This window comes from Episyrphus balteatus, chromosome 4 (assembly GCF_945859705.1).
Source record: "Episyrphus balteatus chromosome 4, idEpiBalt1.1, whole genome shotgun sequence".
NCBI classification, from domain to species: domain Eukaryota; kingdom Metazoa; phylum Arthropoda; class Insecta; order Diptera; family Syrphidae; genus Episyrphus; species Episyrphus balteatus.
In genome coordinates, this window is record NC_079137.1 from 10,963,471 (window position 1) to 10,984,666 (window position 21,196).

A 21,196-nucleotide genomic window follows, 5' to 3' on the forward strand; every position below is an offset into this window, starting at 1 on the left:
TCTTGGAGACTTTGTCAATTCCTAGCAACCCTTAAAAAATGTGGTTGAGGCTGGATTTGAACTCAGACCTCTTGCGTAAAAGTCCATCGCAATAACTACTGCGCCAAGTGCTTTTACTAAGGGATATTTGAGGACCTTTGAAATTCAGCAAAACGATCAATTTCATATTCCACCTAATAAGTTTGTCTTTATACATAAACTTCATATCTTAAATTCTTTCTTCAGTTTTTTTTTTTCAAGGTTCAAATCTAAATTTAAAGTTTGACACTTAAGACCCCCAAAAGGAAACCAAGATACAGTTCGTAACTATGTCCCCGCAAATTTAACTGTGTTTAAAATTGAAATTAAAAACTCGTGCAAAAATGCTATAAATAACAAAAGCTTAAGCAAGTCTTTCCCATTCATAACCAACAGCTCTAATTTATTACTACCCTGCCAGGCAGTGACAGAGTGACGTTAACTCTCTAGTGACTATTTGTCTAGATTCCAATTATATTTTTTGCAACACATCTTTGAAATTTATATTAAAAGATTTGATCTCTAAAAATAGTTGTCGTTTAAATAGAAGATCGTCTCAATACAATTGATCATACAAACGTTTCATAAATGCTCCAAAAGAACGTGAGGTTATTCCATTTGTGAATAATTTTAATTGTTATAAATTACGTTTAGGTACTATTCAAGTGCAACAAAGATGTTAGACTATAAAAGCTTCTATAATTCTCCAAGGCATCTCATTTTAGATTTTTTCATTCTCGTGAAAGTTTCTATTTGTCCGTGTTGTTGCTGAAAAAAAGATAGCCATGCCAGAGTGTAGAAATTCAGATAACATTCCGACCAAAGATGAAAGTCAACAAAATCCAGTATGGCTAACCAAAGATTTTCTTCAAGAAAAACTGAGAATCTATTTCAAGGATCCCAGTCTGGAGGTAATATCAATGAACTTGACTCCAGCGATTCCAAAAGGTGAAAACTATGCCAGTGTAATGACTCGAGTTTCGGTTGAATATATTCCGAAAAGTAGTCGTGAGCCAAGAACTGGATCATACATTGTCAAAAGTTCCTTCGAAGGAGATGACATAGCTTGTGAATTGATGAAACCCTACGATATCTACAACAGGGAAATGATAATCTATCAGGAGATCATCCCCAAGTTGAACGCATTGCTAAACGAAATCGGTGATACGGACAAGATGTTTCCAGAAACTATTGCCGTGGAATTTGACCGTTCGGTAATTATCTTTGAAGACCTCTCAAAAATCCAATACGCTATGTGTGATAGGACCAAGGGTTTGGATATGGAGCACGCTAAACTGTGTCTAAGGAAGCTAGCCAAGATGCATGCTACTTCTGCGGTTTTGAATGAACGTGAGCCAGGAATTTTTGAAGGTTACGATCGTGGCTTGTTCAATAGGCACACAAACAATTATAGTCCGTTCTTTGAGGGGCTAGTGGAGGCTTGCGGCAAGATGGTAAGCCAGTGGGATGATTTCAAGGAATATGGAGAAAAAATGCTGGCCCTAAAACCTAAGGTGATGGAATATGGGAATCAGGTCTTTGATCCTATCGAGGGTCACCTGAATGTTTTAGCGCATGGAGATTTCTGGGTTAACAATGCCATGTTCAATGAAGGACCAAATGAGCATCCGAATGATGTGATTCTGATTGATTTCCAGTATAGTGTTTGGGGTTCACCTGCTATTGATTTGCATTGGTTCTTCAACACATCACTAAGGGAAGAAATTCGTTTACATCAGCAGGATGAACTTTTTCAATACTACTATAACATTTTTGCAGAAACATTGAATGCTCTTGGATTCAAAGCAAAGATTCCCAGCTTACATCAGTTCCTATTGCATATGACAGAGAAGAGTTTTTATGGTATGTATTTCGTGTTTATTTTGGTTTATAAGCTGGGGTTTTAATTCTAATGTTTGTGTTTGTTTCAGCTTTAATATCAAGTTTGGTTCAGGCAGTCCAAGTAAACGACCAAACGGAAGATGCTGATTTTCATGCTCTGATGGGTGAAGATGAACGGGCACTGAATTTTAAGAGAATTATTTTCCAAAATGAAAAAGTACAAAAGAATCTTAAGAGGCTTTTACCAATGTTTGATCGTAAGGGTCTATTGGATGATAGAGATTGAAGAAGATGTAGAAATTAGGGAATGAAAGTATTATTATAGCTCAAGTGATCTCTCAAACGTGTGAGTTTATTGCAAGGTTGAGATAAATAAATTTAAGATTTTTTTTTAAGGATTTTTGAATAGTTGTTATTGGTGTTTTATTTTTAAATAAATATAATTATAAAATTAGAAGATTGTTGTTGGCAAAATTACTGTTTTTACAGCAACAATTTTGCTCAAGACTTTTTCTGTGTCTCCGATAACAAAGATAAATTCGTGCATTGGTTTGATAGATGTACCACTTCGTGGTTCAATGGATTAGTGCTATGTACTATAACGCCATAGGTCTAGGTTCTCGTTAACATCGGAAATATTCGCCGGTTTGAAACAATAAATTTAAAGACTAAGCAACATCAAGAGACCTACTCAAGTCATTGTTAATAGTCTAGTCTCGAAGTCTAAGTTGCTTAAGGCTGAGTGGACCACGTAAAAATCGGGTTTTCGTTTACAAATCGGTGAATAACTTTTACATTTTTAAAGATAATTGAATGAAATAAATTTTAATTTTTAGATAATAAACAAGGCTAAATATCTTCATCCCCACAATTTCCAAATTTGTGCACTTGTAATTAAGAGAGAACAAAACATGATAAAATTTTCGTTCTTTTAGAACGACCTGAAAGACATTGGCTTGTTTCTTAGTTAGACTAATAGTTTTAAAAAATAAACGTTTTATTTGCCAAAAAAAAAAATGTTAAAAAAATTTGTTTTTAAACTACTAAAATAAATAATATCATCACTGAATACTATAACAAAGAAAAAAAAAGTCGATCAGATTCCTTCGCCTACGAATACTTGCAAAAGTTATATAGAATACCAAGTGATGTAGGTACATAGATGCGCAGAAAGATAGAAAAATTCAACACTGAATATCATACCATTTTTTTCTTCATAAATATACCTACCATGACTCTTGCACATAGAGTAAAACCAACGGAAAACGAAAACACAAGTGAATTCGGTTGCGCAAAGCAAAACCGCAATATACACTTGCAAGGCTTGCAACCCTTTTTTTTGCTATTTCCTTGATGCTGATTTGTTTTTTCTACCTAAATAGACTTTAATTTTATGACTTTGGTTCTCTAGAAAGGGAAAGAGAATGCAAATAAAGATACCGAGGGAGAACTGAGTTGAGATGACGTTGAACGTGAGAGATGTATGGCGAAGAAAGGTCACTAATACACACAAACTCATTTACATGAAGTCTGAGTTCGTCATTCGGGGACACCCACTCTTAAGCTGCTTTTGATGGAACACGGGTCAGCGAATCGTTCGGAAAAAATGGTCAAAGTTTACATCCTTGATCGACTCCGGCTTATATTAACTTAATAGTAGTCTTGCAGTTTTCTACCTGAACGAAGACTTTTTTTGGAAGATAGTCAAAGAATTCGGGATTCAACCGCGAAGTAAGAAGAAAGGTAGGTTCAAAAACTTCTGGTAGAAACAAACACAACAACATCAACATTCAGTTGGCCTCAGAAATGGAACAATACAATACTGGTAGGCTTGCCACTGATTTCTTAGGTCAATCCGGCGAACCCCATAGGCGGATGACTAGTGGAAGCAAATACGTAAGAGATTAAATCCCTTCGACATTAGATTATAACAACACCGAATTAAAGGACTAAGAGTAGAATGGACAAAAACTATATGGACTGAAAGAAATGAGGCACATTTTGAAGAATTCACATAAAATTCCAGATTGACGCCTAAAAGCCTGGAGTTGGAAATGAAATTCATTAGCCAAAGAACAATCCACAGAAAGCTCGGGGAAGCGAATTTACCTTATAACACCGAATTGAAAAAAAAAATTAACTTTCAAAGGAACATGTCGATGTGCTTCTTTACTCCAAGAAAAAAAAAATCACAAACGATCATGAGAAGATTCAAGACGATCTTCTCAGTATTGAAAACAACTTTTAAGGAGGAATACAACTTTTTTCTAGAATACTCATCGTTTTCGCATTTTATTTAATTCTAACTCTTAAAATAAAACATCACACATAACTTTTTAATAAACTAATTTTGAAAAAAAAAAAAACAAAATTCTTAAATAAATATCTCAGCGGTTTACGTAACTTTAAAGACATCACTTTTTTATTTCAGTGATTCCTCAATCCTTAATCCCTATGGTCCAGTAAACCTTTACGATCAAATTTCGGTAGTAGCCTCTTGAGATTCTTTTGGACTTTTTCATTTTTGAAAATTGTATTTTTAAAATTCAAAGCTCGTTCATCCTCGCCCATCAATGAATGAAAATCAGCATCTTCAGTTTGTTCGTTGATCATAACGGCTTGCACTAAACATCCTGATGTGACAGCTAAATTATAAGAATATTTATAAAAGCTTAGAGTTCTGAAAGTTTACAAATAAAACTCTTACCATAGAACTCCTTTTCAGACATATGGAGCAAAAACTGATGTAAGCTTGGAATTTTAGCTTGAAACTTGAGAGCTTTCAAAATACCAGTGAAGATATTATAGTAATATTGGAAGAGTTCATCTTGCTGATGTAATCGCATATCCTCCATTAATGATGTATTAAAAAAATAATGTAAATCAATTGCAGGTGAACCCCAGCAACTGTACTGGAAATCTATCAGAATTACATCATTCGGTCGCTGGTTTGGTCCTTCGTTGAACATAACATTGTTTACCCAGAAATCACCATGAGCCAAGACATTTACATGCCCATCAACAGGATCAAAGACTTGTTTTCCATATTCCATCAGTTTAGGTTTGAGAGCAAGTAATTTTTCACCATATTTTTTAAAACCCTCTAACTTACTGACCATTCTTCCACAAGCATCAAGAATTCCTACAAAAAACGGGCTAAAATTATCTGTATGCCGGTTAAATAACCCACGATCGTAAGTCTTAAAAGTTCCCGGTTCACGTTCATTCAAAACTGCTGAAGTAGCATGCATTTTGGCCAGTTTTCTCAGGCACATCTTTGCGTGATCCATATCCAAGCCTTTAAGCCTGTCACACATGATATAGCCGCGTTGTGTGAGATCCTCAAAAATCATTGCCGAACGATCGTATTCAACGGATATGGTTTCTGGAAACATCTTATCTTTATCACCGATTTCTTCCAGCAAAGCATTCAGCTTGGGAATAATCTTCTCGTAGATTTCCATTTCCCTGTTGTAGATATCATATGGACTGATTTTCTCTGTTGCGAATTCATCTCCCTCGAAGGAACTCTTGACAACGTACGAGCCTGATCTTGGTGAACGATCACCTCCAATTATATATTGAAGCGAGACTCGATTCATGATACTTGCATAGTTCTCTCCTTTTCCTGTCGCCGGAGCTACACTCATTGACAAAATTTGTAAACTTGGGTCCTTGTAGTAGATTCTTAGCTTTTTCGTGAGGAAATCCTGGGTTAGCCATTCTGGAGCCTGTTGAGACTCATCTATGGTTTCAATTTTTGTTAAATTCCGACACTCTGGCATGATTTGTACGAGGAAACACAAAAACTTGGACTAAAACTTACATGGACTTATCTAAATTGAGATACCTTACGAATTTTCAGAAGCTTTTATACACCAACTGCAGTTGCCTCCAGTCGGCTACAAACGTGATTTATGATCTAAAATAATTAATTTTTTACTCGAGATGCAGTTACCTACATTGCATCTCTCCTGCATCTTTCTTCATAGCTTCTTTACATTTATTAGGGGTGTGTGTAATCAATTGACTGAGTGTAGCCATAGCTAAATGAGCGAGTGTCTGAACTACTTTTACGAGCTTGAATCTTGCATAAGGAGGAAGAATATTTCAAAAATGACGCAGTTATCAGAAGTTTTTATAGAAAAGAATCTTTTCAAGACGTGTTACAAAGATAAATATTTGTAATTGGAATCTATGTATAGACAAATATTTGCTCGAGTTTATATTGTTGTGTCGTGTCGCCTGCTTTTTATAATTTAAAACCTGCTGGCTTGACAAATGTCTAAAAATTATAAGCTTTTTTTATTATTTATTGCACGTTTGCACGAGATTTTATTGCAATAGGGTAACTTCGGGCATTATGGCGCACCGGGCATTATGGCGCACCTCTCAACTACCATACTTCCAATACTCGCATTTAAATAAAACCAATGCAGAAACTTTGGCCTTCGTCGAACACTAGCCTTGTGACGATCGCAGGTCAGTGCTATTATTTTTGTGCCAAACAAAAAAGAAAACAAAAAAAATATACCGGTTCTGGGTTCCAATATAATATCGCTTTGTTTTTGTTTTTGTGTATCTCGGTAAGTATACAGTGCACGTGTTTGTTGTAAAGAGTGAAACGCAGAGTACAGTTTTGGTTTGGTTATATCACTTGTTATATTTTAACTGAAGTAAGAATTGTGTTTAGTTTTTGGAGTTTTGTGGATATGTGTATATTTTGCAATATGGCGCAGATGTAATAAGGGCATTATGGCGCTATATTATACCCGACTGCGCCATAATGCCCTTATGTAAAACTAATTTCAAAAGTAACTCTGCATTTTTTTAAATTTGAAAATAACCTCAATTTAACGTTAATTTTATGAAAGTTATTTACAATTATATTTCAGAAATGCTGAAAATACGTAAAAAAAGTAAAGGGTTCCGAAGTAAATGGGGTTCGCCATATTGCCCGTACATAGGGCAATATGGTTTTTTTTGGACTATTTTTAATTTAATTTATTTTTTGTTAAAAAGCTTGAATTTTTATTCTTAAATAATTTATTTATGTTACGTTTTTATGAAATTTAATTTAAAAAAATGATTGAAGTAAAAATTGTAGTCCGTAGTAAAGTTATTTGAGTTTGTGCTTAGGTATGCCATAATGCCCTAATTTACCCTATACAAAACTTGTGTAACTATTTATTGTGCAAACTCAAGACTGTATGTTGCCTTTTTTATTACACGTCTTATGGAAGGCTTTATTTATTTTAATAAGAAGCTTATGGCTTATTTACAGGACATAAAAATTTGACACGGAACGCGATTATGAATGAAATTATAACAATTTTAACTCATTATTATGAGCTAGGACAAGCTTTTCTTTTAACTGTTTCATTTTACAATTCAGCTTCGATAAGCTTCGAAAAGATTTCCGTGCATGGCCAAAGAAGAATTTATTTAAAGTAAGTTCGAAAGAAAGTACGAAACTTTAGTTTTATATGACCTTTTTTTATATAATTCTAAAGTTAACTATTTAAGGCTTTATTTAACAAAACTTAAGTAATGTTGATATTTATATTATTCTGGATTTGTTTCAAGGGTTCCTGGTATTCAGATTTTAGGTATTCTGGTTTTTGGTTTTTCTAATTTTAAGGTTATGGTTGCTGGTATCAAGGGGCACGGTAGTGCCCAGCCAAGTACAGGAAACAACTCAGGCCAGTTTTGACCCCCCTCTAACTTCCACACCAAAAATGCTTCCACACCAAACTCACTACATTTGTTGAGCTGGTCAAAACCAAACACCTCGAAAAAATTTCAGCCTCCTACGATGAGTAGTTTCTGAGATATAGGGTTTCAAAAACCGCAAAAACCGTAACTGACTCACTGACTCACTGATTCACTGACTCACTGACAGATCATCAAAATTATGGAGAACTTCCTGATATCGTAGAAACTTAAAATTTTACACGGTGATAGCACGTGTAGTGCACACAAAGGAAAAAAATTTGAGATTTTCAATTCAGGGGGCGTGGCAGCCGCCCATTTCCGTTGAATTTTCATCAAATATTATAGAGCACTTCTGATTATCGTAGAATCTTGAAATTTGGTAGAACGGTAGAGCTGGTAGTTTATACAAAGGAAAAAATTTAAAGTTTGAGAATTTAAGCCAGGGGGAGTGGCAACCGCCCATTTTCACTGAATTTTCATCAAATATAGAGATTTTCAATTCTACAGCCATAAATTGCAAAAAGTAGTGAAATCACAACAAAAACATTACTGTTAAAAAAGGAGCCAAGTTCTCCTATGTTGAAATTATGCTGGCACAAAAAGTACTTAGATGTAAAAGTGTACCAAGTTCTAAAGTTTGGGTTCAAATTCGTATCAATAAAATTTTGATTGTTTGCTGGGCAATTTTTGAAATAATTTTAAAAATCGGTAATTAAAAGAAAAAATGTCAAGAGAACAATCAAAATTTTATTGATACGAATTTGAACCCAAACTTTAGAACTTGGTACACTTTTACATCTAAGTACTTTTTGTGCCAGCATAATTTCAACATAGGAGAACTTGGCTTCTTTTTTAACAGTAATGTTTTTGTTGTGTTCCTATCACGTCAAGAGTTTTTGGGCTATACTCATCAATATTTTCATTATATACGGCACGTGAAATGAAATATCAATATTCTTCATTTCGATCGGTTTCGAAAACTTCGAAATTGCTTCTAACTGTCAAAACTGAAGGATGTTCCATTTTTATTTTGTTTCTAAAGTGAAATTACTGCAATTGCAGATTCATTGAAAAAGGCCTCCAAATTCACGAACAGAAACATAGTGAATTGAATTCGATTAGAAAGTCTAAATGAGTGAAAAAATGCAGAACACCTATTTCACTCTCGGCAAGTGAAATGCAGAACGTGAAAGTCTCTAAAACTAATTTTGAATGAAATTCTTTCTGATGTTTACTCCGAAATATATATGTTTTTTCGTAATATGTTGCTCTTTAATCCAAATCGGAAGCGCAAACTGCAATTTTCTTAAAGAAACCTGTTGACCACTTAGATTTTGAGATATCAAAAATTTCTATTTCCAATATCTTTGAAAAAAATATTATTAAAAAAAAAAGTAAATTAATGATCAAATACGGCGTTTTGAGATTGCATAAGAAGTTTTGCAAAAATTTAACGGTGATGTAATTGGACGTCAAAATACTATAAAAAATTATCTAAAGAATTCGGAATTGGACTTAAATCCGAAAAAAAAAATTATCACAACCCTCATCGTCAGCTAAGGCTTTTACTCAAACAAACCCAAACAGCCGTTTCAGAATTTGGAGGGGGCTCGAGCATCTGTGTTGCCTCTAAATCTCTAAGATTTACGAATAAGTTTCAGTTAATCATGTACATTATGGTGAAATCAGCTAAATAAAAACATGATCTTCAAGGCTTGGGGGGGGGGGGCTTGAGCCCCCTGAGCCCCCCCCCCTCAAAACGCCACTGTGTGATATATATTACACGAAAAGTAAAATTATTAGCATGCGTATTAAAGTTAAATCAAATTTTCTATATCTATAAAAACAAAAAAGTTATAATCAATTGATTTTTCCAGTCGCTTTTTCGTTTCATCGTGTTTCAAATCACTACGATACTAAAGAAGTTTTCACTTCAAAAAGTGTTGCGAATTAATTTTACTTTCTCCATTTGTCTTTTCTCTTTTCGGATAAGGATCTCTAGCTTGCAGCCAAAAAAATAAAAATCTGACAAAAAAGAGATTTTCTACTTTTCAATTTTCTCGAAAACTAGAAGACATAGAAACATATGGTTTTCAGTGTTTGGTAAGGAATCAATGAAGGCAGTTTTCTTTATCATTCAATTTTGTATTCAAATCCCCAGTCTTGACAAAAATAGTATTGGACGTGTTTTTTTTATTTTTTTTTTTTTTCAAAATTTTGACATTGAAATCGATTATTTCAAAAACAATTAACTTAGGGCCAATTTTTCAATACTCAGATAAACCTCAGTTAGAGCTTATTCCTAGGAATAAAAGTTTTTTTATATTGGCATTTGGCAGTTTTTATTTTTCTGATAGTCTAACTGACGATTGAAAAATCAGGGCTTAAAGAACTTAATTTAAAAGCTAGAATTAAGCGTAATGATCTGGCTTTTAAAAAAGGTATCATTTATAACTAGTGTTACCATTGATTTTTAATATTTTTTTTTTTGTTATTTTAAGTAATTTTTAAGAAAATCATTTTTGCGACCAAATGAAGTTTTCAATTGCCAGTAAAAAACGCAGTGGCACCTGGTGGCAATTTCATAAGGAAAATGTTTTTAATAGTCTCTAACTGTAGGCAAGTGTAGCTAAAATTATATATACAAAAATATGAAAAAATCAAGCCATTTTTTTCTCTTTTCTTTAAATAATTATATAAAATAATTAACATCTTTAAAATTAATAATTTATTCGATTTACAATAGACAAATTATGGCATCTTTACGGAAAAATAAAAGTTTATGAGTCAGCTCAAGCAAAAAAAAATTACACAACTTTAATTTCAGGGTATTTTTACTTCGTTTTTTATACTTTCAACAACTTGTCCATTTACAAAGCTCTAATAAGTAAACTACAAGTCCGATTTTAGTAATTCTTTCTGATTTTGATTCAGATTTTATTCTAGAATTTAGAAATAGTATTGAAAATGTTCTCCGAGGTACTTAAAATTTTTTACTTTTTTCCGCAAAATCCCCAGTGTGCGCCGGTAATCAAACAGTTTTCACTGGCGTCCAACAACTTTCGTTGGCATCAAACGGCTTTGCAGGTAATCAAACAGTTTTCACTGGCATCAAACAGCTTTTGCTGGCTTCAAACGGCTTAAACCCATAATAAAACAGTTTTAACTGGCGGTCAAGTTTCTTCTGGTCTACAATGCTTCTTCTCTTCAACGACTGCGATGTTAACTCCTTGAGTTCACGGCAAAGACAAGAGCTATTAGAAATAAAAAACAAAATAATAAAAATAAAATATCGGGGTTAAGCTATGATTACACGGTCAACGAAATCGGTCAACGCGTTGACTCTCTGACGTAAAAATGACGTCACAATCTGTCCCAATAGTGTCACGTCGTCGTGTGATCGTCAACGAAAACTCCTGTCATTGCGTTGACGGGTACGATGACTCTCGCGTTGACACACATTTTTGGGTCATCGCATTGACTATTTTCGATGACCGTGTAATCTCTTTGTCAATGCTATTGGGACGCGTTGACAGGATTTTAGGACTGGGTGTCATCGCAATGACCCTGTCCGAGCGTTGACGGGGCAGAATTTAATACCGTGTCATCGTATCAGAATGACATTGTTTTTTTTTGTATAGAAATGTGATGAAAGTTGGATTGGGAACATTTTTTGTAGGGCGATTTTTTGAATGATGTACCGTTTAAGAGGGAGGGGGTTCTCATGTCATCATTTCATCATTTCACCTTTTTGTTTTTTTTTTTTACAAAAAAAACTTTTCGGTTTGGCCATGGCATCCATGTTGGATGCAAAAATTTTTTTTTTACATAAAACCAAAAACCATTTGTATATTCTAGGCTACATTTTAAGACCATAACCATTAACATTGGGTGACGCGTTCCTATGCTACATATAAGCGTTTGAAGGTGGCCATATTGATTTTTTTTCGATTTTTTTAAAATCAAATGTCGAAACTTTTTTTTTTTCTAATTTTTAGACAAAACTTTAGTAATTTTACATTTATATTTGTTCAACAATGTTATTAGAACTCATTTAAGACTTTTATCTTAAAAATGCATTGGGTATATCTCGAAATATTTCAATTTCAATGCCACCATGTCAAACAAATTTTTCTTTAATTTTTCTATGAGAGCTTTTTTCAAATCTCATTTTCTTCGCTTTTTTTGTTTACAAAATATTTTTAGAAAATTTAAATTTTTGCTTTGTGTCAAACCGTGTGATCAACAAAGTTTTGTGAGCCAACGCGTTGACACTGCTAAGTAAACGTCACGTTGACACACCTGCGGGTCAACGTAATTTAGGACAACATTGACGCAATAGTGTCAATCGTGTGATAGTCAATGGGCACGTTCAGGAAATATTAGGGACTAGATATTTAGGCAACGTCATTTTCTGAACGGAAATTTTAGTAAATTGACTAAATTAGTTTGGATGTGATTCTATTGTCAAATTTTGAAATTTATTTAAGAATTTTAACGGTCGCATGGGTAAGACACCAAATTTCACTTAACTGTAATGAATAAATAAAATTAATTATAACCGATAATGCACTTTTTAGTTGTTTTTCACACAAATAAATTTAATTTTGCAAAATTAATTCTTTATTTTAAAACAATCTGTCATGTTGACAAAAAATAAACTTTCCTAAATTTTTAGGGAAAATTTCCAGTCAGCTTTCCAATAAAATTACCTAAATTGGAAGGATTTTTTTGACAGCTGACCAATCAGAGACCGAGAAATTACCTAAATATTTAGTCCCTAACGTTTCTAAACCTGCCCAATGTTTTATGCATTGACACTGTGAACGTTGACGGTACACAGAGAAAAATATGACCCGCTAAAAACTAACAGATTGCCATATTGTTTTACCGTCCATACATTTCATGAGGAAATCTTATTAAAATCAACGATTAATGAGGTTTTTTTAAGGAGATTTCTTATTATTTTTATAGAGAAAATCTTATTAAAATTTGACTGAAAAGTTGATTTTTTTTTGCAACTTAGCACTAGAACAAAAATCGCGATCAATATTTTCATGGCAGCTTGGTTCAGGTGGTAAGGTGGGCGACAAATGATTTGAAGTCTCCAGTTCGATTCCCAGCCTGGTCGTCGTTTTTTTTATTTTTTTGCAGATTTTAAAACAATAAGGAAAATCCGATTGTTTTAATAAGGTTTCCTTCTTGGATGAAAACCATAGAGAAATCTTATTGTTTTTGTTCTATTTTATGTGGTCTATTTTTCTCTGTGTAAGATGACAGAGAGAATATGGATTTTTTCTTGACGTCAGAGAGTCAACGCGTTGACCGATTTCGTTGACCGTGCAATCATAGCTTTAGTATTTTAATAACGGCTTTTGTCTTTTGGGACAACTGTGCGGTGATGATCGGAGAACCTGGCGCTTGAAAAAAAAAATTAGAAACAACCAAAATATATTCAGCAAACAAAAGAGTTCTTAGTTCGTCGGATAGGTTAGTTTGTCTTTTATCAAAAACTTCTTATCTGACCCAAACAAAAAAAGTTTTAAAAACTTGTGCAAAACTGCAATAAATAAAAAAAAAGCCTAAGTGATTCTTTGCTTTTTAAAGAAATCAACTCTAGTGACTATTTGTTATTTGATTTCAGTTAGTGTTTATTTTTGAAACTATCTGATAAGCAAAATGATGATCTCTTAAAATAATCTTTGTTTAAATAGAAGATCATCTTACTGCAATTTTTCAAACTTAATAAACGCTTAGGACAATCTGTACAAAGACCATTTGCAAAACAATTTAAATCATAAATCACTTTCAAGATCGCACAATATAGAGAGTAGCTAAAGTATAAAATCTTTAGAAATTCATCAAGTCACCCCATTATAGTTATTTTTTTCAATCTTGACTCTGAGTTTCTATTTGTGTCTGCTGCTGAATTATAAAGAAAACCATGCCAGAGTGTAAGAATGAAGTTTATATCCCATTCATAGACGATTGTCAACAGGATCCAGAATGGCTAACCAAGGATTTTCTTCAGGAAAAACTGAGAATCTATTTCAAGGATGCAAGTCTAAAGGTTCTATCAATGAGACTGACTCCAGCGATTCCAAAAGGTGAAAATTATGCCAGTGTCATGACTCGAGTTTCGGTTGAATATATTATGGGAAGTGATCGTAAGCCAAGAACTGGATCGTATATCGTCAAAAGTTCCTTTGAAGCAGATGACTTTTCTGCTGAATTGATGAAACCTTACGACATTTACAACAGAGAAATGGAAATTTACCAAAATATCATCCCTAAGCTGAACGATTTGCTAAAAGAAATCGGTGATATGGATAAGATGTTTCCAGAAACTATTGCCGTGGAGTTCAGCCGTTCCACAATTATCTTTGAAGATCTCTCAGAACTTCAGTATGCTATGTGTGATAGAACCAAGGGCTTGGATATTGAGCATGTCAAACTCTGTCTAACAAAACTAGCCAAGATGCATGCTACTTCTGCGGTCTTGAATGAACGTGAACCAGGAATTTTTAAACATTACGATCGTGGCATGTTGAATAGACACACAAACAATTATAGTCCGTACTTTGTGGGGCTTTTAGAAGCTTGTGGGAAGTTGGTAAGTCAGTGGGATGATTTCAAGGAATATGGTGAAAAAATTCTGGCCCTCAAACCTAAGCTGATGGAATATGGGAATCAAGTCTTCGACCCAATTGATGGTCATGTGAATGTTTTAGCGCATGGAGATTTCTGGGTTAACAATGCCATGTTCAATGAAGGACCAAATGAGCATCCAAATGATGTGATTCTGATTGATTTCCAGTACAGTTGTTGGGGTTCACCTGCTATTGATTTGCATTACTTCTTCAACACATCACTGAGAGAGGAAATCCGATTGCATCAACAGGACGAACTCTTCCAATACTACTATAACATTTTTGCAGGAACATTGAAGGCTCTGCGGTTCAAGGCAAAGATTCCCAGCTTGCATCAATTCCTCTTGCATATGGCAGAGAAGAGTTTTTATGGTAAAAATCTGTGATTATTTAATTGAAATTGTGGGTTATGTTGGTTATGTTTCAGCTTTCGTATCAGGATGTTTGGTTCAAGCAGTGCAAATAAACGATCAAACGGACGATGCTGATTTTCAAGCTTTGATGGGCGAAGATGAGCGGGCGCTGAATTTTAAAAGAACTGTTTTCCAAAACGAAAAAGTACAAAAGAATCTTAAAAGGCTTTTACCGATGTTTGATCGTAAGGGTCTATTGGATGACAGAGATTGAAGATGTTAAAATTAAGGAACAAAAGTATTATTATAGATCAAGAGATCTCTTTAACATGTGAGCTTATTGCAGCGTTAAAAATATAGATATAAGGGTTTTTTTTAGAAGTAATTTTTTAACAATATTTAAAAAGTTGTAAGTTTTTTTTTTATAAATAAATTGAAATACAATATTAGAAGATAAATTGTTTTTAGTTTGTGTTATAACTTATAAGTTTCTGTGTTTTCAGCAACAACTTCGCTAACAATTTATTGACTTTCTTAAATGAGGAAAAGACTAAAAACTGTTGTTTTTTTTATACTAAAAACACCTTTTTAAACAGCTTCAATCACTAAATTAAGTGTGCCATATTTCTATAACAAAGAATTTTTAGAATTTTTTTTTTTTCAAAAATTGAAGCAACTTAAAAAAAAAACACAAAAAGTTTCATCGAAATCGTTAAAAGTAAAAGTCATTACGAGAAAGTCAGAAATTAAAAAAAAATGGCAGGTACCTACCATTAATAACGGTCCAAGAAATATTTTTCATATTCAAAAAATTGCACCTTATTTGTTAAGGCCTACAGGGGTTATACGAGTATAAATCAAAATCGTTTTGAGAAAATCAAGTTTTTTTCATTTTGGTCATATGACCGTTGATTTTGGTCCGGAAAAAATTAATTTCGATTCTGCCTCTAGAAAACCTCCCTCATCAGTGGTTTGGACTTTACCTAAGTACTTTGAGACATTGACAGACAGAATTTCGGGACACACTTTTTTTTCGCATTACCCTTGAAGGTCTTATCAAATCCTAAGGTGAAACCTTAAAAAATCCTTTTTCTTGCAAAAAAAAAATTTTTAAAATCTATTTTTTTTATTCCATCACCTTTAAATCCATTTTTTTATACGACAACTTATGATAAGTTTTATATCATCTGAAAGCTTATTGTTTCAGCTCAAAATATGTATGTATTTATATCGACCATGTCTATACAACATCTAAAAAATGAGCTAGAATTTTTTGAACCCAATCAGTTTTCATCAAAGAATCAACAAAATCAATCTTTTTTCACCATTAAATCCATTTTTTTTAAAGACAACCTATAGTAAATTTTACATCATCAGAAAGTTTATTATTTCACCTATCATATTTCTACGATGCCTACAAAAAAAGTAAGAATTTTTTTAAAGCCAACCATGTCGAAATTTCAAACTGAGATTAGGTTACTTCCTAACACTGGTGGCTGGTCATCGGCAACAGATCTCCACAGGTGTTTTGAGGTATTTTTGAAGTTTTTCAATTTAAGATTGTGTATCTTGTAGAGCACGTACCGTTTTGTGTGATGTATCAAATGAATGGTAAAATTATCAGCGTACGTATTAAAGTTAAACCAAATTTGTATGTGCTTTAGATCAAAAGTTTGTTGCATATGTGTTTTGTATTACTCACGTTAAATTTCAGATTTTTAGGTGAAGTGTAAGTGGGCGCTCAACAGGCTCGAAGTTTTTGCTAAGATGCTGTTCTAACTAGGTGCTCATGTCTAGTAATTAACTTTTTTTTAATTTATCAAGTGAAATAAAGTTTTTCATTATATGTTTTTTTCTTTCATAAAAAAACACTAGATAAGTGATGTTTTCACAGATTTTGTTTGTTCATTTAAATTTGTCCGTAAGCATTTTTTGTTTAAAGTTAAAACAAAACAGAATTAATCAATGAAATATGAATGACTAAAAACCAAAGAAACATGAAAATCATTAAATTAGTTGTCGGAAGCATGCGTGCTTATCATATTTAATCCAAATTCCAACTCCAAGCCAAGTCCTATTACGATATAATCAGATATTAAGGGCAACAAAGTCTAATATTTCAAAGCTAATGAGCGCCCTCTTCCTTTTACTTTTGAGAGCTAAAACTTTCAGCATATGTTGGTATAGATGTCTGCAGCAAAATAATGGGTGGGGAAGTAATGAATTATATGTTTTATTTGTTTGCCTCATAACGTGGACCACACTAATCTACATCAGTAAAAGTTTCATTCGTCTATCTATTAAAACAAAAAAGTCAAAAGCAATTGATTTTTCCTGTCGCTTTTTCGTTTCATCGTGTCACTACGATACTAAAGAAGTTTTCACTTCAAAAACTTTTATTCCTAGGAATAATCTCTAACTGAGGTTTATCTGACTATTGAAAAATTGGCCCTTAAAAATAACATACCGATAACAACTTAAAAAAAAACCTTTACATTTATTTTTCTCAATGTTGCAATAAACTTTGGCGTTAGAGAGATCACTTGAGTTATAATAATACTTTTGTTCCTCAATCTCTGTCATCCAATAGACCCTTACGATCAAACATTGGTAAAAGCCTTTTAAGATTCTTTTGTACTTCTTCGTTTTGGAAAATAATTCTCTTTAAATTCAGCGCCCGCTCATCTTCGCTCATCAAAGTTTGAAAATTAGCATCGTCCGTTTGATCGTTTATCTGAACAGCTTGAAGCAAACATCCTGACACGAAAGCTGAAACATAACTAAAATTGTAATCCAAGTTCTCAAGTTAATAAGCACATATTACTACCATAAAAACTTTTCTCTGCCATATGCAGCAGGAATTGTTGCAAGCTGAGAATCTTAGCCTTGAATCGTAGAGCCTTCAATGTTCTTGTAAAGACGTTATAGTAATATTGGAAAAGTTCATCCTGCTGATGCAATCGGATTTCCTCTCTCAGTGATGTGTTGAAGAAGTAATGCAAATCAATAGCAGGTGAACCCCAACAACTGTATTGGAAATCTAACAGAATCACGTCATTTGGATGGTCATTAAGTCCTTCATTGAACATGACATTGTTAACCCAGAAATCTCCATGCGCTAAAACATTCACATGTCCATCAATAGGGTCGAAGACTTGATTCCCATATTCCATCAGCTTAGGTTTTAGGGCCAGAATTTTTTCACCATATTCCTTGAAATCATCCCACTGACTTACCAACTTCCCACAAGCTTCTAAAAGCCCCACAAAGTACGGACTATAATTGTTTGTGTGTCTATTGAACAAGCCACGATCGTAACCTTTAAAAATTCCTGGCTCACGTTCATTCAAGACCGCAGAAGTTGCATGCATCTTGGCTAGCTTTCTCAAACAGAGTTTTACATGTTCAATATCCAAGCCCTTGGTTCTATCACACATAGCATACCGAAGTTCTGAGAGGTCTTCAAAGATAATTGCTAAACGATTACAATCCACAGCAATAGTTTCTGGAAACATCTTATCCGTATCACCGATTTCTTTTAGCAAATCGTTCAACTTGGGGATGATCTTCTGGTAAATTTCCATTTCCTTGTTGTAGATATCGTAGGGTTTCATCAATTCAGCAGAAAAGACATCACTTTCGAAGGAACTTTTGACGATATACATACGATCCAGTTCGGGGTTCACGATCACCTCTCATAATATATTCAACCGAAGTTCGAGTCAGGATACCTCCAAAGTTCTCCCCTTTTGAAATCGCTGGAGACATATTCATCGATATCACCTGCAGACCTGGATCCTTGAAATAGATCCTCAGTTTTTCCTGAAGAAATTCCTTAGTTAGCCATTCTGGATCCTGTGGACATTTATCGTCTATGCGTGGGATGTTTATTGCATTCTTACATTCTGTCATAGTTTTCTTTATTAATCAGCCCCGGCAACAACAAATAGAAACTTAGTCAAGATCGAAAATACTAACATTAATGAGAATACTTCATGAATTTCTAAAGCTTTTATACTTTAGCCACTGTATATGTTGGAAACTTAAAAGTGATTCATTGCTTTGCAAATGGTCATTATTTACATTCTCCTAAGGGTTTATTTAGCTTGAAAAATTGCAGTAAGACATCAAATTTTGTTTATCAAAGTTGTAAAAATAACCAATAATAATTGAAATCTAAACAAACAAATAGTCACTTGAGTTAATTTCTTAGAAAGGCAAAGAATTAGTTAAGCTTTTTGAGTTTTTAAAACTTTCTTTGAAATTAAAATTTGAAGAATGTTTTTCTAAGAATAAATAACAAGGTCAATGTAGGTAAGAAGTTTATGATAAAAGCATACTCATCCGCTGGACTAAGAACTATCGTTTGCTGAATAGGTACAATATTTTGGTGTATCTTTTTTTTTTTAAGTGACCAACGAAAGAATAATAGACACTGATAGCTTGAAAACAAACACTCTAAAATTAAAAAAAAAAAAAAATGAAAAGTTTTTAAAAAATCAGCACAAAAATTTTTTTTAGGAGAAAGTCAGAAAAAAAAACCAGAGGTCGAACAACGGCATACGTTCGTTAAAGTTTTGACTATTGCTCTCTCTATTTAATCAGAAGAAAATGATAGAGACATAAAGCGTCAGTACGTTAACGAACGTATGCCGTAGTTCGTCCCCAGTTTTATGAAAGGTAGGCACGTTTATAATGGTCCAAAAATTATTGTTCATAGTTCAATGATTTGATCTATATCACCAGTACTCATCGTCGGCTGGCTTTTTAAAGGCCAGTTATACAAATTTTAGTCATGGTTTGACAAATTTTATTTTCTGAAATCGGCGATAAAACATTTGAAACAGCCCAATAAATACGGGCCCTACTTATAACTAATAGCCAACAATTTTCAACTTTTTAAAATTTTCCAGAAAGATTTATATGAAATTTTATGGATTTGGTTTGAGTAAGCTCAAAAATCATAAAATTTTTCACATTTGGAGGAATGTTCATACTTAGTTTAAGTTTACCTTATTTTGAGCATTTATTAAAATTTCCCAGGATATTTTATATTAAACTTAATGAATTTGGGGTCAGTTAGCCTAAAAATCACATTCATTTTTCTCTAGCTTAATTTTTTGAAAAATTTTAGTTTTCAACATTTTGGGGCTAATTGCGTACTAATTTTTAAGTTATGCTTATTTTAACTGTTTGTTAACATTTTGCAGAAAATTTACTATGGAACTTAATGCATTTGACATTTGAGTATTTTAAGTTCACTTAGCCTAAAAATCACACTAGTTCCTTTCTAAGAGCTCTAATTTTTTTTTTATATTATCATATTTCACATTTTGGTTGTAATTTCATACAATTCTTTTTTTAAGTTTTTATCCCTACTAACAATTTTGCTTCTATAATGCTTTACAGAAGCAACAATTGCATCTGTAAAGCTTTATAGATTATACCAAAATTATTTGTCGGGATTACCACAAGCGTTTTAAAATGTTTGCTTTATAAATGTATTTCGTATGTTATGAATTTCGGTTCAGTAAATAAAATCATAATACAAAAAAAACATTTAAATACAAAGTTATATTTAACAAAAAAATTTGTATGCCTTTTCATGTATGAATAATTTAAAAACTGGAGATGCTAGCAGAAGTGTTGTTTTCGGAATCAGTACCCTCCATATTTAGTAAGAAATCATTAATAACGTTTTGGAAAACTTTTGTGTGTTAGGCATTGAATTAACTAAATTCTAAATAATTTCATCATACCAATAACCAATTATTTAATAGTCAGTTTACAGTTTAGTTTCCCAACTATAAAACTTAAGGCTTGGCCACACTGGAGGGTATGCGGTAGCGGTACGGGTAGCGGTGAGGGTACTTGTATGAAAAAAATTCCAAACTGACACATCAACGTTCAGGTGTGGAATTTTTTTAGTACAAATATCGTTACCGCTATACCGCATACCCTCCGGTGTGGCCAAGCCTTTAACCGAGCGTAATGGTCAAAACAGACGTGCAGTTTTTTCCCTGCAGCAAAGTAAAATAACACGAGCTCTTATGGGAGAAAAATCTGCATATGCAGCGCAGAGCTGTATCATGTCTCTATTTCTAAATTCCATGCCAAGTTTCAACAAAAACACAAAATACTTGTTATTTGGCATTACTGATATTGGCAGTTGACACAAGGTGTGTTTTTTATTACCACCGGTCTTAAGGCTTGGCCACACCGGAGGGTATGCGGTAGAGGTACGGGTAGCGGTAACGATATTTGTATGAAAAAAATTCCACATCTGAACGTTGATATGTCAGTTTGGGATTTTTTTCATACAAGTACCCTCACCGCTACCCGTACCGCTACCGCATACCCTCCGGTGTGGCCAAGCCTTTAACTGGACAAAAAAAACGCCTCGGGGCTTAACCTGAAATCTTGGCAGCACTGTATATTGAATGTTCCGAAAACAGCAGACACAACAAAAATTTAGAGTTGTCATATTTTTCGCTTTCGTCATTTTCTTGTATTTTTCATGTATGTTTTACAAAGAGATACAAAAATGTATGCTAGCAAAACTATTTTAATACATTTTGTCCTTCCAAACGTGAGTTTTCACGTTTTTAAACAAATTCT

At 33.4% G+C, this 21,196-nt stretch overlaps 4 protein-coding genes across 4 annotated transcripts; 2 read left to right on the plus strand and 2 right to left on the minus strand.

Moving 5' to 3' along the window:
* Positions 1–721: 721 nt before the first annotated feature.
* Positions 722–2,317, plus strand: LOC129918493 (uncharacterized). The gene is made up of 2 exons (XM_055999080.1): positions 722–1,881; positions 1,950–2,317. Exons 1-2 carry the CDS (start codon positions 804–806, stop codon positions 2,144–2,146), a joined length of 1,275 nt encoding a protein of 424 aa, XP_055855055.1. The 5' UTR covers positions 722–803; the 3' UTR covers positions 2,147–2,317.
* A 1,964-nt stretch (positions 2,318–4,281) lies between these two features.
* Positions 4,282–5,716, minus strand: LOC129918492 (uncharacterized). The gene is made up of 2 exons (XM_055999079.1): positions 4,568–5,716; positions 4,282–4,505 (listed from the first exon to the last, which is right to left on the minus strand). The coding sequence occupies exons 1-2, from the start codon at positions 5,643–5,645 to the stop codon at positions 4,306–4,308; spliced, it is 1,278 nt and encodes a 425-aa protein (XP_055855054.1). The 5' UTR covers positions 5,646–5,716; the 3' UTR covers positions 4,282–4,305.
* Positions 5,717–13,443: 7,727 nt separating this feature from the next.
* LOC129918604 (uncharacterized) lies at positions 13,444–14,981 on the plus strand. Its single transcript, XM_055999227.1, has 2 exons — positions 13,444–14,597; positions 14,653–14,981. The coding sequence occupies exons 1-2, from the start codon at positions 13,520–13,522 to the stop codon at positions 14,850–14,852; spliced, it is 1,278 nt and encodes a 425-aa protein (XP_055855202.1). The 5' UTR covers positions 13,444–13,519; the 3' UTR covers positions 14,853–14,981.
* Positions 14,982–17,147: 2,166 nt separating this feature from the next.
* On the minus strand, positions 17,148–18,243 carry LOC129918171 (uncharacterized). The gene is made up of 2 exons (XM_055998546.1): positions 17,406–18,243; positions 17,148–17,335 (listed from the first exon to the last, which is right to left on the minus strand). The coding sequence occupies exons 1-2, from the start codon at positions 18,241–18,243 to the stop codon at positions 17,148–17,150; spliced, it is 1,026 nt and encodes a 341-aa protein (XP_055854521.1).
* Positions 18,244–21,196: the final 2,953 nt, after the last annotated feature.